The 14,034-nt window shown below is 45.3% G+C and overlaps 1 protein-coding gene across 8 annotated transcripts in view; it reads right to left on the reverse strand.

The window, feature by feature from the left end:
• The window catches only part of CREB3L2 (cAMP responsive element binding protein 3 like 2), a 129,824-nt gene that overhangs the window by 19,448 nt on the left and 96,342 nt on the right, over nt 1-14,034 (reverse strand). For all 8 annotated transcript variants that reach the window (XM_055591031.1, XM_055591035.1, XM_055591032.1 and 5 more), the window contains exons 5-8: nt 9,250-9,434; nt 6,850-6,996; nt 5,422-5,480; nt 3,613-3,681 (exon numbers count right to left, since the gene is read on the reverse strand). In XM_055591031.1, coding sequence (XP_055447006.1) covers nt 3,613-3,681; nt 5,422-5,480; nt 6,850-6,996; nt 9,250-9,434 — 460 coding nt within the window. The remainder of the gene's footprint in view (nt 1-3,612; nt 3,682-5,421; nt 5,481-6,849; nt 6,997-9,249; nt 9,435-14,034) is intronic.

Genomic DNA, 14,034 nt, shown 5'->3' on the forward strand with positions numbered 1-14,034 from the left:
CAGCTTGCTGAGCTCAAGCAAAAGGGCCTTTTCACCTCGAAGCCAGTAACATGCTACCTGGCTGCTGCTGGGGCCAGTACTATCCTAAGATTCAGGACTGACTCCAGCTTCGAGTGCTCCTTCTCATCTGGATAGATGAAAGTCCTTGTGGGGTAGAGCATGGAAGCGGTAAAATGTAAAGAGGGGCAGTTTTTCTTTAGTTTGGCCAACAGTGAAGCACCCACTTGCCTCTCCTGCCAGGTCATGCCAAATGAAACAGCGGCACCCCAGGTATCCCACCACTTCTGGGTAGCCAGGATCCTGTCCACATCTGGTCAGCATTTCTGCCTCCACCCGCCTACCTCCAAAGGATGGTAATATAAGAAGCGCAAACAGGACACAAACACAGGTGTATGTCCACTGGGCCCCGCTCTGTACTTAGTTCAAACACTGGGTCACTCACTCGGTGCCATGAATAAAGGGCTCGAACGTCTCCCCCTCCCACAGGCCCACACCATCATCTCCTCCTGACCAGTTTAGGGCACAGACTGCCGAGGTTCAAACTGGTCACTCCGGCCACGGTGTCCTCTGGGCAAGGAGAGGCCATTGGCAGGAACAGAAGGAGAAGGGAGAGGAAGTCGGGGGGAAGGTAGGCCCTTCCCTGTTTGCACAAGAGCAGCTTTGCTTTATTCCCTGGCTTCTCAAGCCAAAACACATGAAAAGCTGCTGGACTGAGAGACTATGACCTAGGAGGCCCCTCATCAGATTACGTGTGGGAGGATGGCAGGTTAATCAAGTATTAACCATTTTTACCATAAAGGCTTGGTTGTCTACTAGGAGTTTGGAAAAGGGAGGAGACTGAACACAGAGCCTGCTGGGGAACCACAGTGGAAGCGCCTGCCAGTCAAGGGGCAAGCAGAACACCATAAGCACGAGGTAGATTGTTTTTTCAGTGGAATCTCCTGCTGGCTGAATTGCTGGCAAAAGCTCCTACAGTGAAGAAGATAGAAGGAAAACTACCATTGGCTCTCAGGGAAGAACTCAAGATATGCTGACCCAAGCTCAAATACACAGGGGCTCTGTAACTCATATTGTATAATAATTGACATCATATTAATATAGTCGTGGCCATTATTTTAAAGGGCTTCCCTGATGGCTCAGACAGTAAAGAATCCACCTGCAATGCTGGAGACCTGGTTTCAATCCCTGGGTCAGGTAGATCCCCTGGAGAAGGAAATGGCAACCCATTCCAGTATTCTTGCCTGGAGAATCCTATGGCCAGAGGAGCTTAGTGGGCTACAGTCCAGGAGGTCACAAAGAGTTGTGCACGACCAAGCAATTAACACTCATTATTTTAAAAGATACAAACAATTGGCAAAGCACAGACTGTTCTTGACACACACATAATCAGATGTGCTTTATGTCCATGCTCTGCAGATAACAGCTCTTCATCAAAATCTGACAGAAATAAAATTATGTAGAAATACATTTACTGATACGAAAATATATGGCCAGTATGGCCAGTGATTTCTGTTAAATGGGGAAGGTTCTTAACAGAAGAGGATGTACAACATAAGTACATACATATAAAATATTCCAGTTCAAAATGTAAACATTTCTTTGGGTGAAAAGATTTGGGGAGGGGGGGGTTTCTTTTCTTTTTTAACTGTATTTTCTAAATTTTTTTTTACAATGGGCATATATTACATGTGTGTGGGTTTTATTTTTTAGGTTTAAAATATATGATACAGCAGGGTCACCCTGGAGAGGGGAGGAGACACCCTTTTCCAGTAAAGGAGGCAGGCAGCGAGCCCTTCTCATCACAAGCACCCAACGCTCTTTGCGCCTTTGCTGCCCCCGTGTGGCTGCAGGAAGACCTGACATCTGGAGCCCTTAGACAAGACCCAACCTGGACCACTCCATTATGTTGGACGGATTCCTCTTTCCCTTTTCACCATTTCATGGCCTGGATTTGTCCCACTCATGAACATGGGGGTTTTGCAATAGCGATGGCTAAGACAGGAGGTGGGATGGGCTAGAATCTGCTCAAGATGCTTACAAAACGGATACAGACTCTGGTGGGGGTTTAGGACCCAGAGAACCACTCTGGCAAGAATAAAGGTGGATATGAAGGGATGAAGCCTCAGGAGACTAATCGCCAAAGACAACAGCAAAACCAGAACCCTGAAGTGCCACTGGAAACCAGTTCCTCTGCATGGGGGATCAAGGTGATATCACATGGAGCTGGTGACATTTACTTACTTCTGTTGTTTGTCTACAGAGTGCTGGAGGTGACTGTCCCTGACCTGCCATATGAGCACATGTTCCCAGAAATGCAGAGAGAAACCCAGTGGGGTCACAATGTCCACTTTTCCTACTGATGGTATTTTTAACTGATGACTCAATTAGCCTGCTGTTTGAGCAATAGACCATGAAGATTTAGGAAACGGGAGCCAAATTTTACACTATTATTGGATGACATGTAAATAGATTTACCCTGATCCGTTAACATTTGCAAAATTGTTATTAGGCATTAATGCTAAGCTTTAAAATGATGAATTAATATCTTGCTTACCTAAAAGTCAATTTTTCTCTGCTTGGATTGTTGGATCTATAACAGCTAAGGGCAATATGATCCCTTAACTAATGAATACTTTAATTTTCAAAGCATGAGCAGACTCTGAACACACACACATGATGAAACTCCTCAACCACCGTTTCTCAGCCCTATACCTTAACATGACCCAGGATAAAGCTCATCAAGGCTCTAGGGCCAGACTGCCTGCCTTCAGATGCAGCTCTGGCATTTACTGTGTGACCTTGGGCAAGTCACCTAACGTTTCTGAGTCTTCATTGAGTTCAGTTCAGTTGCTCAGTTGTGTCCGACTCTTTGTGACCCCATGGACTGCAGCACACCAGGCCTCCCTGTTGAGTCTCCATTACCTTCTCTATATAATAGGGATAGTAATAGGACTAGGTCGTAGGGTCATCAGAAGGTTAAATGAGTTAATATCTATAAAGTCCTGAAAACAGTACCTGACACAGGAGGTGCTAGATGAACTCATTAATCCATCTGTCCTACAATTATTTTTTAAAAAGGACTTAAAATGTAATCAATTAATTAACTTTTAAACACAATAATCAAAAACTTTTTAAAAAACAAACTTGGTTTTCTCTCCTTTTTTTTTTTCACTAATAAGCACTAATTTATTTTACTCAAATTGGGTGACAACAAAGTGGCAACTCCCTCCTTAGCCACCTCTATAAAGTCTGATGTCATTTTCGGGAGAATCAGACTCATTGACCATATTCTCTCCCAAGCCTCTTCCTTAACTCCCTCTTCATGAAAGCCCTTGTCAGAGTCAGTCTCTTCATCAATCTCACATATTTTAGGGAAAGTAAAGGACAGCACAGGCATGTGTGTGTGTGTGTGTGTGCACAGGCATGTGTGTGCGTGTGTGTGTGCACATGCACACCGGTGGCAGGAACAGGTGCATGGAACACGGCCGCCCTGAGCATCCTGGCACAACTACTCTTTCAATGGCATCTCCTCCCCTTTCTTCCCAGCTCCCTTTCTGATCTGCCCCTCTCTCCCCACCTTCCATCAGGCATCTTCACTCCAGGGACCCTCACCTGTTGGTGTTCTCCAGAACCTCCACCTTCTTTCGAAGCTCCAAGTTCTCTGTTGAACAAGACTCTACCCTACAGAGGAGAGAGAAAAAGAAAAACCTGAGTTTTATCAGGGGAGCAAGCACTAAGCCAGGAACTAGGATGGAGGCGGGTGGGGTTCAGAGAAAAAATAAACAGAGAAGCAGCTACTCTGGGGAGATCAGGAAGAGAGCCAGGCCAACCTGAGTTGGGGAAAAGGGTGAGGACACAAAAGAAAAAAAAAAGAGAAAGAGATTAATAACAAATGGCTCAGTAATGGGAAATGAATTGGAATGGTGCACAATGTAAACTTCTTATGTGCTGTGCTTAGTCACTCAGTCGTGTCTGACTCTTTGTGACCTGATGGACTGTAGCCCGCCAGGCTCCTCTGTCCATGGGATTCTCCAGGCAAGAGCTCTGGAGTGGGTTGCCATGCCTTCCTCCAGCAGATCTTCCCAACCCAGGGATAAAACCCAGGTCTCTCGCACTGCAGGTGGATTCTTTACCATCTGAGCCACCAGGGAAGCCCAAACTTCTTAAAGGGTTTTTCCAATTTGATTTCTCTTGACTTTTCCCTATGGCTCTCAATGCTCCTCACACTTCTCCCTCCATATTACAGGGTCTGAATGCTGCTAGCTGCACTCTTGGCCAGAAAGACTGACAGGGCTTGGGGCAGGGGGAGAGGGGGGGACAAGAACCTAGGACCTCAGGACAAGGAACCCAGGTGCTGGAGGAGGCGTGCCCCAAGGGGCCATAAAGAGATTTTCATCGAAACATCTTGACCCCGGATACCTCAACAATGATTGGTAATAATTCTTATTACCAAAACCTAAATCAGGAGGAAGAAACACTGACTTTCAGTAGGAACTCAAAAACCAGCCAGGATCCACCAACTGCTCCTCTCACCACATATACATAAAGATTCATTTCTAGATCCAGGGACTCACTCCCATTTTAAAATGATATTAGTTTGTCAGATGGAAACTATTTTCTAGGGTAATACAAAATTGGGTTTTAATTTATGTTTTTCTAAGAGCCCTCCTGATATTCCAGGCTATTCAGAATAACACAAGGTATCTTCAAGTGTTTTTGTGCAAAGTCACTCACCTATAACACAAATCATAGCAGATAGAAAATAAAGAATGCCAACTTGTCTTATATCCCCTGCTGCTTTCTCAAGGGTGCAAGGCAGTGTGGCCAAGGGTAATTGATTAATTAGCCCTGCTCTTTTCTGCCAAAATAGCACCTCTCGTCTGAGAAGTCCAGGAATGTGCATAAAGGTTTGTATTTATGCTTATTTGAAAGTAAGCCTTCAAGGATTTATGGACCCTTGGTTGAAAACAGTTCTGTACAAATGCCTACTAAGATCAAAAGTGGAAATGTGTTAGTCACTCAGTCAAGTCCAGCTCTTTGCGACTCCATGGACTATAGCCCATCAGGCTTCTCTGTCCATGAGATTCTCCAGGCAAGAATACTGGAGTGGGTAGCCACTGCCTTGTCCAGGAGATCTTCCTGACCAAGGGATCGAACCCAGGTCTCCTGCATTGCAGGTGGATTCTTTACCATCTGAGCCACCAAGGAAGTTGTACTTTTTAAATTTCTTGCTAGATTTATAAGGTTCTCCTCTAAAAACCACTAGGTGGCAGGCAAAACACAGGCTGATAAACCAACAGCCTTTGCTGGGAGCCAGGTGAGAAACAGAACCCCCTTGTCATGGAAATCAGGGGCCCCCTGGCACTCACATTTCTCTACGTGAATTGCTCAATACACACAACCAGTTTGGCAGAGGCTTACTTTTTCTCCAAGCTGTCCATGTATTCTTTCTTCTTCCTCCTACTTTCCTGGGCTGAAATCTGCAATGGAAGGGGAGACGAGAGAATTACACTCCAGCTGTTATCAGTAAGGGACAACAGAGGATGAGATGGTGGGATGGCATCATTGACTCAACAGACACGAGTTTGAGCAAACTCCAGAGACAGGGACAGACAGGGAGGCCTGGCGTGCTGCAGTCCGTGGGGTTGCAAAGAGCTGGACACGACTCAGCGACTGAACGACAACATAGCAGTAAACCCAGATGACTGGAGTCTGTGAGCACAGAAATCACAGAAGCCCTGCTCACTTCTGCGGCCACTTCCCATTTCTTTAACCTGCTGGCTCATCTACTAATCGCCTCTCCTGTTCCCCGTGGTTTCAATAGGTCTATGCTCTCATCTACTTTAACAAATTAGGCCACAAGTGAGAAGGATGGTGGTCCAGGAGTCAGATCACAACATGTACATCATGAACCATCTCTATGGTCTCAGAAAAATGACTTCAATTCTGTGGACCTAGTTGGGTCACTGTAATACATAATATAAGCCAGTTGGGGTCAGTTACACAGAAATTCCCTGGTGATTCTGCATGTGGGTGAAGAATTATGACTCTAATCTCTCTCCTTCTTCCTCTCTTAGTCTCCTCCCTCCTGCTCTATCCACACCCTAGCCATACCAACTTTTTTTTGTATTTGTGCTTATTTGAAAGTAAGCCTTCAAGGACTTATGGACCCTTGGTTGAAAACAGTTCTGTACAAATGCCTACTAAGATCAAAAGTGGAAATGTGTTAGTCACTCAGTCAAGTCCAGCTCTTTGCGACTCCATGGACTATAGCCTGTCAGGCTTCTCTGTCCATGAGATTCTCCAGGCAAGAATACCGGAGTGGGTAGCCACTGCCTTCTCCAGGAGATCTTCCTGACCAAGGGATCGAACCCAGGTACTATAGGGGCCCAGGACTTCGAAACTGTTAGACCCAGGTATAGAAGAGCCAGCAGAATTTTTTAATAAAAAACCCCTATCGAGAAAAAAAAATTAAGAAGCACCCATAATATATTGATATTTATGTATTTATAATATAATTTATAAATATTTAGAAATTGCATAAATGCCTACTAGGGGAAATATTGTATATATCATGAAATAGAAATTTTAAAGTCTGAGATGTTTTTAAATGTAAATGGGAGTTCTAATATTTTCCTCCCATGCTTGAATAGGTTATCTTGAGCATCATGGAGCATGCACACCCAATTTGGGGACCCACTGACCAGAAGATGGATGGCAGGGCTGGAGGAAGACAGGGCCAAGCCTTGGTCCCGAACCAAGGGCCGGGCCAGTGTTGGCCACCGGGAAGGTAGGACAGGCACATGGCTCGGTTCTGCTCACTGAAGTGCCTGCATCTGATGGACCCACCTTATTCTTGATTTTCCTCCGGATTTTCTTTAGGGCCTTCTCCTCTGATTTCGTCAGGGGCAACTTGGTGGGAATGGGATAGCCCTCGGCGATCAGGGTCCTCTTCTCCTCCTCCGTCAGGACCAGGGGGCCTGATCCCTGCAGCTTCTGTGTAGACCAAGGAGCAGAAAAGGGTCAAAGAGGAGCAGCTGGGAGCGCTGGAGGGAAGCCTCCTGAGGGGCGAGGAGGGTCTGATATGATGTCTTGCAAACAACTAAGGAAAAAGGACGCCCATCTGTTTGGGTGAGAAATGGGCACTCTGAAGTGGAAGCAAAAAAATGCAGAAGACACCCATGTGAGTGTTACAACCCAAGGATTATAATTTTAGGGAACAGGTAAAGAAACCTCCACCTGTTATTTCCCACAAAGTACCCCACTGGCTAAAACATGCAAATTAAAGGACAGAATTCATTTCCTACATCCCTGGAGGTTTCCTGTCGTCAGAGTGATAAGGAATTCACTTGGAGTTCTGTGGAAAGTTTTGTTGTTCTCCTGAAAAGGCCATTTTGCAAGATGCTCTCTATACACTAGGAGCCGCTTCTCAACCTCCACTTCCAGCTAAAGGGTTAGGACTCCCAGGGACGCACCGGCAGGCTTGCTCCACGAGTCTCTGGTCAGCTCTGTCCTAGACTATCCATCGTCAGTGGAGACGACAACCGCAGCTCATCCCATGTCATCCACACTAGGACAACGTGTTTATAATTAGGCAATAAATGGAGGACCTATTGCATATTAGCTCTGTGTTAAATGCATGGAGGAATCAAAAAGAACTCTGTCTCTTAAGCAGCTAATGATCGAGACCAAGGCTGAATTGACACACATGAAAGAATGAGAGCAATTAAATGCTAGACGGTGATATTCACTCCAGGTGCATTAATAACATGAAGAAAGAGAACACTTGTGTGAGTCTCTGCGATAAGGGAAGGCTTAGGGTAGCAGATAAGACTTGAACTGGGCCTCCTGAAAGAAAGGGGGTGATTTACACAGGGAAGGACTTTCCAACAAAAGGCAGCCTTGTAAAGAGTAACAGAAGAAGCCGCTCTGCCTGGACGGGGTGAGCTCTTGAAGCTGGTGCAGGTTGGGCACATACAGAGGGTGTCAGTACCCAGCAGAGGTATGAAGGCTTGATGCCAACAGATAGTAGGGAAACACAGCATGGATGTTGAACCAAAGTCTGACGTGGGGAGGATTTAATCCATGACCATGGAGAATGAACTGATTGTGGCAGGACCCACAGACCCATAGAATGAACACCATTTCAGTCATCAAAAGAGTGAAGGGTTAATGGTAAGAGGGTAATGATGGAGTGGAAAGAGGTAACCCACTGGCCCTCAGTAATAGTGATAAATAAGAACATGGCCACAGATCTAAGAACTTGCTGAGTTTCTGAGACAGACTGCATTCAACTTTTCAAAGTTATACTAATTGATAGACAGCTTTTCTAGAATTTTTACATATCTCACTTCATTCAATACTTTGGCCACCTGATGCGAAGAGCTGACTCATTTGAAAAGACCCTGATGCTGGGAAAGATTGAGGGCAGGAGGAGAAGGGGACAACAGAGGATGAGATGGTTGGATGGCATCACCAACTCAATGGACATGGGTTTGGGTGGACTCTGGAAGTTGGTGATGGACAGGGAGGCCTGGCGTGCTGCGATTCATGTGGTCGCAAAGAGTCGGACACGATGAGCGACTGAACTGAACTGCATTCAAATTTGCTCTATGTGATATTATAAATTCAGTAAGGTTGACTATGATTTTTAAATCCTCAGAGAAATCAACTGACTTCAAAACAATGCAAAATTAATTATATATCCCTATTTTTTTTGGAGAAATTATATATGTGAGGGATGAATAATGACTCATGACTTCCATCCTGAGTCACTGGGTTAAGAGCTGAACCACAGACAAAAAGGGTTAAATTATATGCGTGTGCTTTAGACATCAAAACGTTTAATCTCAGAGCAATTTTTCAGTTCATTGAAGATTGTTTATTTAAAAAATAAGCTATTTCCTATCCTAGGTCACAAAGACCGCCTAAGTTGATGATAAATATTTGTGATACAATTTTGAGAAGAATGACAACATTTTTATTCCTCATGGTTGTAGCTATAAAAAATAAGCACTTGAATAAAAAACGGAAGCGTGCACAGAAAAGGAAAAGAATGTGTTAGCAGGATGAGATCACAGGCGGTTTTTAGAAAATGTTCTCTAAGTCTGTCATCCCCCAGCTTTAGCAATCAGACTGAAAACTTCCCACAGGAAGAAAAGCCAAGTGGCTCGGAATGGCAGCCACGCTGGGTGAAGCTCCAAACGACAGGATGGGAGGATCGGGTTGCAGGGATGCAGGGACACTCACATGAGGAGCAGTGAGGAGCGGGGAGCTGGCCAGCGCCGAGGGGGCCCGCGCCGGGGCCCTGGCGGGGCTGTGGGTCTGCGGAAGGCCAAAGGGGTGCAGGCGCGGGCTGGGGCTCAGGCTGCCCTCGGAGTCGCTGCTGTTGCTGCTGGGAGGAGTGGGCGGTAAGTGCAGGTGGTCCACGGAGGCTGAGGGGAAAAGAACCGATTGCATCCATCAGGGGGCAACGAAGCAGGACGTGGGGGCACTTAAACATCCAACATCCAACCTAGGACAGTCGAACAAATGGATGAGGAATCTCTCCGAGTGGACATGGAACAGCCTCCAAGATGTACTATGAAGGCAAAATTTAAGTGTTTCTTTCGAAAAACAGTAGATTGAATTAGTGAGTTCCAACTCTGCAGTTCTTGATACAGCCTCAAGCAGGCACTTTCTTAGCTTGATTTTCTGGCTTTATTGTGGATAATGGGCTTCCCTGGTAGCTCAGTTGGTAAAGAATCCACCTGCAATGCAGGAGACCTGAGTTCGATCCCTGGGTTGGGAAGATCCCCTGGAGGAGGGCATGGCAACCCACTCCAGTATTCTTGCCTGGAAAATCCCAGGGACAGAGGAGCCTGGCGGGCTGCAGTCCATGGGGTCACAAAGAGTCGGACATGACTGAGCAACCTCGCACAGCACATTGTGGATACATTTTTGGACTGGATTTTTGAGTTTTACTTTCGTCAACAGGTGTTTCAGTAGATGTGACGTAACTGTGTGCTGGTCTCAACCTATAGACGATAGAAATAAATCAAGGTGCAAGACAGTGTATAAAGTAGACTTCCTTTTGTATGAAAAAGGAGAGAAAGAGAATACAGACCCTATTTGCTTGTAACTACATAAAGAAACTTGGGAAAATATGTAAGAAAGTAATAAAATTATGACAAAATGGGGACATGGGAAATTACAGCAGGCAGGGATAGTGCTGGCATAACGTTCCCTCTCTTCATTTCATATAGTTTCCACAGTTTGATTGTAAACCACCATGTTAACGTATCAAGATCTTAAAAAAAGAAAAAAAGAAAGAGCAGAAGCAGGGAGCCCATGAGGGTTTGAGAAAAGCTCATTTGTTTCTGCAGGAATGTGCATGGCAGGGCCCACAGGCCAGATGCCAGGCATTCTTGATTCAGATAACACCCAATCCATCTGTGGATAGAAAAGCAGGCACTGGGAGATAAATGAGGGGGAGCGGGGTGTCCCCCGCAACGTCCCCCAGCATCAAGCATCCTTCACCTCTCCCCAGGGAGACACCCATACTCTGCCAGGCTTTGGAGCCTTGGTCAGTGCCGCTCACGCACCTCCAGGGCAGCGGAGACAGGTTCCAAAGGAAGAGCTGTCTCTGAGTTCAACCTGACACATGAGCTTTGGGGGTCTCACTCTTTTTCTGACCCGTGGATCTTCACATTGTGCTGGAATATCTTCATGGCCAGTCACTGTTACTGAGCCAAGGGACGTGACCTTGGGTAAGCCTTTCACTCCGCACTCCTCCTGGGACCCCCGGGACAACAGAGCCCCGAGTGTAGCGGCTCTGAACTGGGCGAGGAGCCCGGGGGCCACATACACACCTGGACTTGCTCAACCAGTGAACAGCCCGGGGCCATGGAAAGGCCTCCTGCCTGAGATACTATAGATGGAAGAAGCCTTTCTGAGACACAGCTACTCACCTCAGAAAAAGGACCCTCAGAGCTGCCTTTAGCTGGAAGCATGGGGCTCTTCTGCTCACTGAAACACCGACTGTCCCAGGGAACCACAGGTGATCCATCTCTCTCAGTCACCTCCCCGCCTTGCCCCACCCCCACTAACAGCACATACTTTTTCCTCGTTCTTTCTTAGACTAACCCCTCTCTTTTCTCTTTTTAACCTACCCTGCCATAGAGCTCCCTGGTTTTTTAGAGTCCACAGGCACTCCTAAAGCTAAAGAATATTCTAAAACAATCCCATACATCTCTATTGTCAACTTTTTGGCCACCGTTTCCAGGAAACTAAGGAGGGTAGGTAGATGTCTTAAATATGTGTTCACCTAGAAAGGAGTCCTAAAAGTGTTAAGTAAGGTTTTCCCAACCCCATGATGACCTATGGGACTCTAGTGTCAGGTCAATTAATAAGCGTGGAAGCTGTTACCCTGGGGTGTCTCCAGTGCTCTGGCCACTTACACAGGCAAACCAAAATCCAGTCCTGTAAATGCTTCAAGGTTATCAGGCTGGAATCTAAGGAACTGGTCATAAACAGCCAACTAAGTTTTAAGTTATAGCCCATCAATAATCTCTTTACTTTGCTTCCACCTTCTCTTTATAAAAGTCTCCCCCCAGCTCTTGTCAGAGGAAACTTCTAACAAGTTTGGCGCTGCAAAGTCTAATTAATTTTTGCTCAAATAAGCGATTGAAATTTTTAATTTTTTAGAGCTTATCTCTTAACAATGTTTCCTTTGGACTTCAAGGAGATCAAACCAGTCAATCCTAATGGAAATCAGTCCTGAATATTCATTGCAAGGACTGATGGTGAAGCTGAAGCTCCAATACTTTGGCCACCTGATGGGAAGAACTGACTCATTGGAAAGACCCTAATGCTGGGAAAGATTGAAGGAAGGAGGAGAAGGGGACAACAGAGGATGAGATGGTTGGATGGCATCAGACTCGATGGAGATGAGTTTGAACAGGCTCCAGGAGTTGGTGATGGACAGGGAGGCCTGGAGTGCTGCAGGCCATGGGGTCACAGAGAGTCAGACATGGCTGAGCTACTGAACTGAATTTTAACAATGTTTATCTTTTAGCCACAGTAAACAAACAAGCAAATAAAAACAAAACCCGGGAGCAGACAAACCTCACAGGGGCTCCCGGTGTCTGCCATGCAGAGCTATTAGTCTGGAGAATTAGTCAAGAGTACTAGAGCTTACTTTTCCCTTTGGCTGGGCACAGTCCAAATTATTCTAGTACTTTTCCCCTTCCCAAGAAGGTGGTGCTCCACACACACACAAAAATGGAAATGGTACGGCAGGAAAAGTGAAGCAAACTCAAATCTCCTCTTACCCACTTATTGAGAGCTACTGCCCTGGTCACAAGTGCCTCAGTATCAGATTTCTAAATTCACTTGAAATGTGGCTCTTGGGTTACTTCCTGACAGGGCTGGGGACAACAAGCCACTTTGCCTAGAAGCCACGCTACATTCAAGGATATTGAATTTCCTCCTCTCTGTTTATCTAGGATAATGAGGAAAGATGGCCACTTCAAGGAAGGACCCTGAAATTCTTTCTTATCCTCTAGAGAGCCAAGATTCTGAAGCCACTACGGGTTTACTGGTACAGTGATGACATTTTCGGAAGCATATGGCAACACAGATTGAAAGAGCAAAATGTATTTGATAGTTGTTACCAGTATCACAAACATGAAAGGAATTACTTTCTTTAAAGCTGAAAGGCACTAAAATGTGTATCACTCAGTTAAAATAAATATTGTCTCAATATGGATTTTAGTCAGTACTACTCATTATAAAAACTCAATCCTGGGACTTGCCTGGCAGTCCAGTGGTTAAGACTCCACATTTCCAAAGGGGCGTGGATTCAAAGGGAACTAAGATCCCATATGCTGTGCTGTGTGGCCAAAAAAGTATAAAAAAATAATTGAATCCTTTCTTTACTGATGACAAAGGTAAATGCCAACCTTGATTAAAGTATCACGGATAAATCTTGAGTATGCTTCTGGTGGGATGAAGTAGACTTTGTTTCTGTGAGCATTGCTCCTATATATTGTAACATCTGCACGTTACGTCCACATCATAGCACAGATACCTTTCCCATGACAAGCCCATATACTAGCTTCTTATTTGTTGATCACATTGATGAGCTGTCCTTCTAACCATGTGCTGAAAGTATAAATAAAAAGGGAGGGGATGGCGTGTCTTAAGGCACTGAATTAAGGAGCTGGGCAAAGTATATCAATTAAAAAGGCTGAAAGAGCTTCCTAGACTCTCTGAGACTTAGGGGTCTGCATTCAGAATTCCTACCCATGGGCTTCACAGGGGACAAGGGAAAAACTGACACAGGGAAAGAAAAAAGTGAGAGTGTAACCATTTCAAGTACTGATACCACTTATTTCTAAATAGACGCAGGAATAGAGGAGTGGTGGTGGTTGGTGGGGATTTAGTCACTAAGTCATGTCCAACTCTCGTGACTCCATGCACTGTAGCCCACCAGGCTCCTCTGTTCATGGGATTTCCCAGGCAAGAATACTGGAGTGGGTTGTCATTCCCTTTTCCAGAGGATCTTCCTGACTCAGAGATTGAACCTGCATTTCCTATATTGCAGGCAGATTCTCTACCAGCTGAGCCACCCGAAAATCAACATTTAAAAATACTGAATTGCCAGACAGATAAACTGTGAATCCACTTCACAAAGGATTTAAAATTAGAGTTTGTTTTAAGCCAGCAAGTTGGCTTTGTAAATGCCCATTAGGTCTGTACTGATCATCACACCAGGGTAGGGAGCTGGCTTTTACTCATAGGATGGCTTGAGGGCAGGGGCTCCCGTGTTCCCTTGTCAGCACCCAAGTCACAAGAGTCTATAAACATGTTGAAAGGTCACCCTAGCTTGGAGTAAAAGTTGAAGATTTACTTGAAAATTAAGCATACACATATATGGGAAAATAAAATTTAGCTTTAAAGTTTGTATTTATAGTCAAGAACAGCTATTTCATAAAACAAGCTCTGCCTTCAATACAATCAACAGTCCCCACTTTGCCTGGGGTGGCGCACCCA

The sequence above is a fragment of the Bubalus kerabau genome, chromosome 8 (assembly GCF_029407905.1).
Source record: "Bubalus kerabau isolate K-KA32 ecotype Philippines breed swamp buffalo chromosome 8, PCC_UOA_SB_1v2, whole genome shotgun sequence".
NCBI lineage: Eukaryota > Metazoa > Chordata > Mammalia > Artiodactyla > Bovidae > Bubalus > Bubalus kerabau.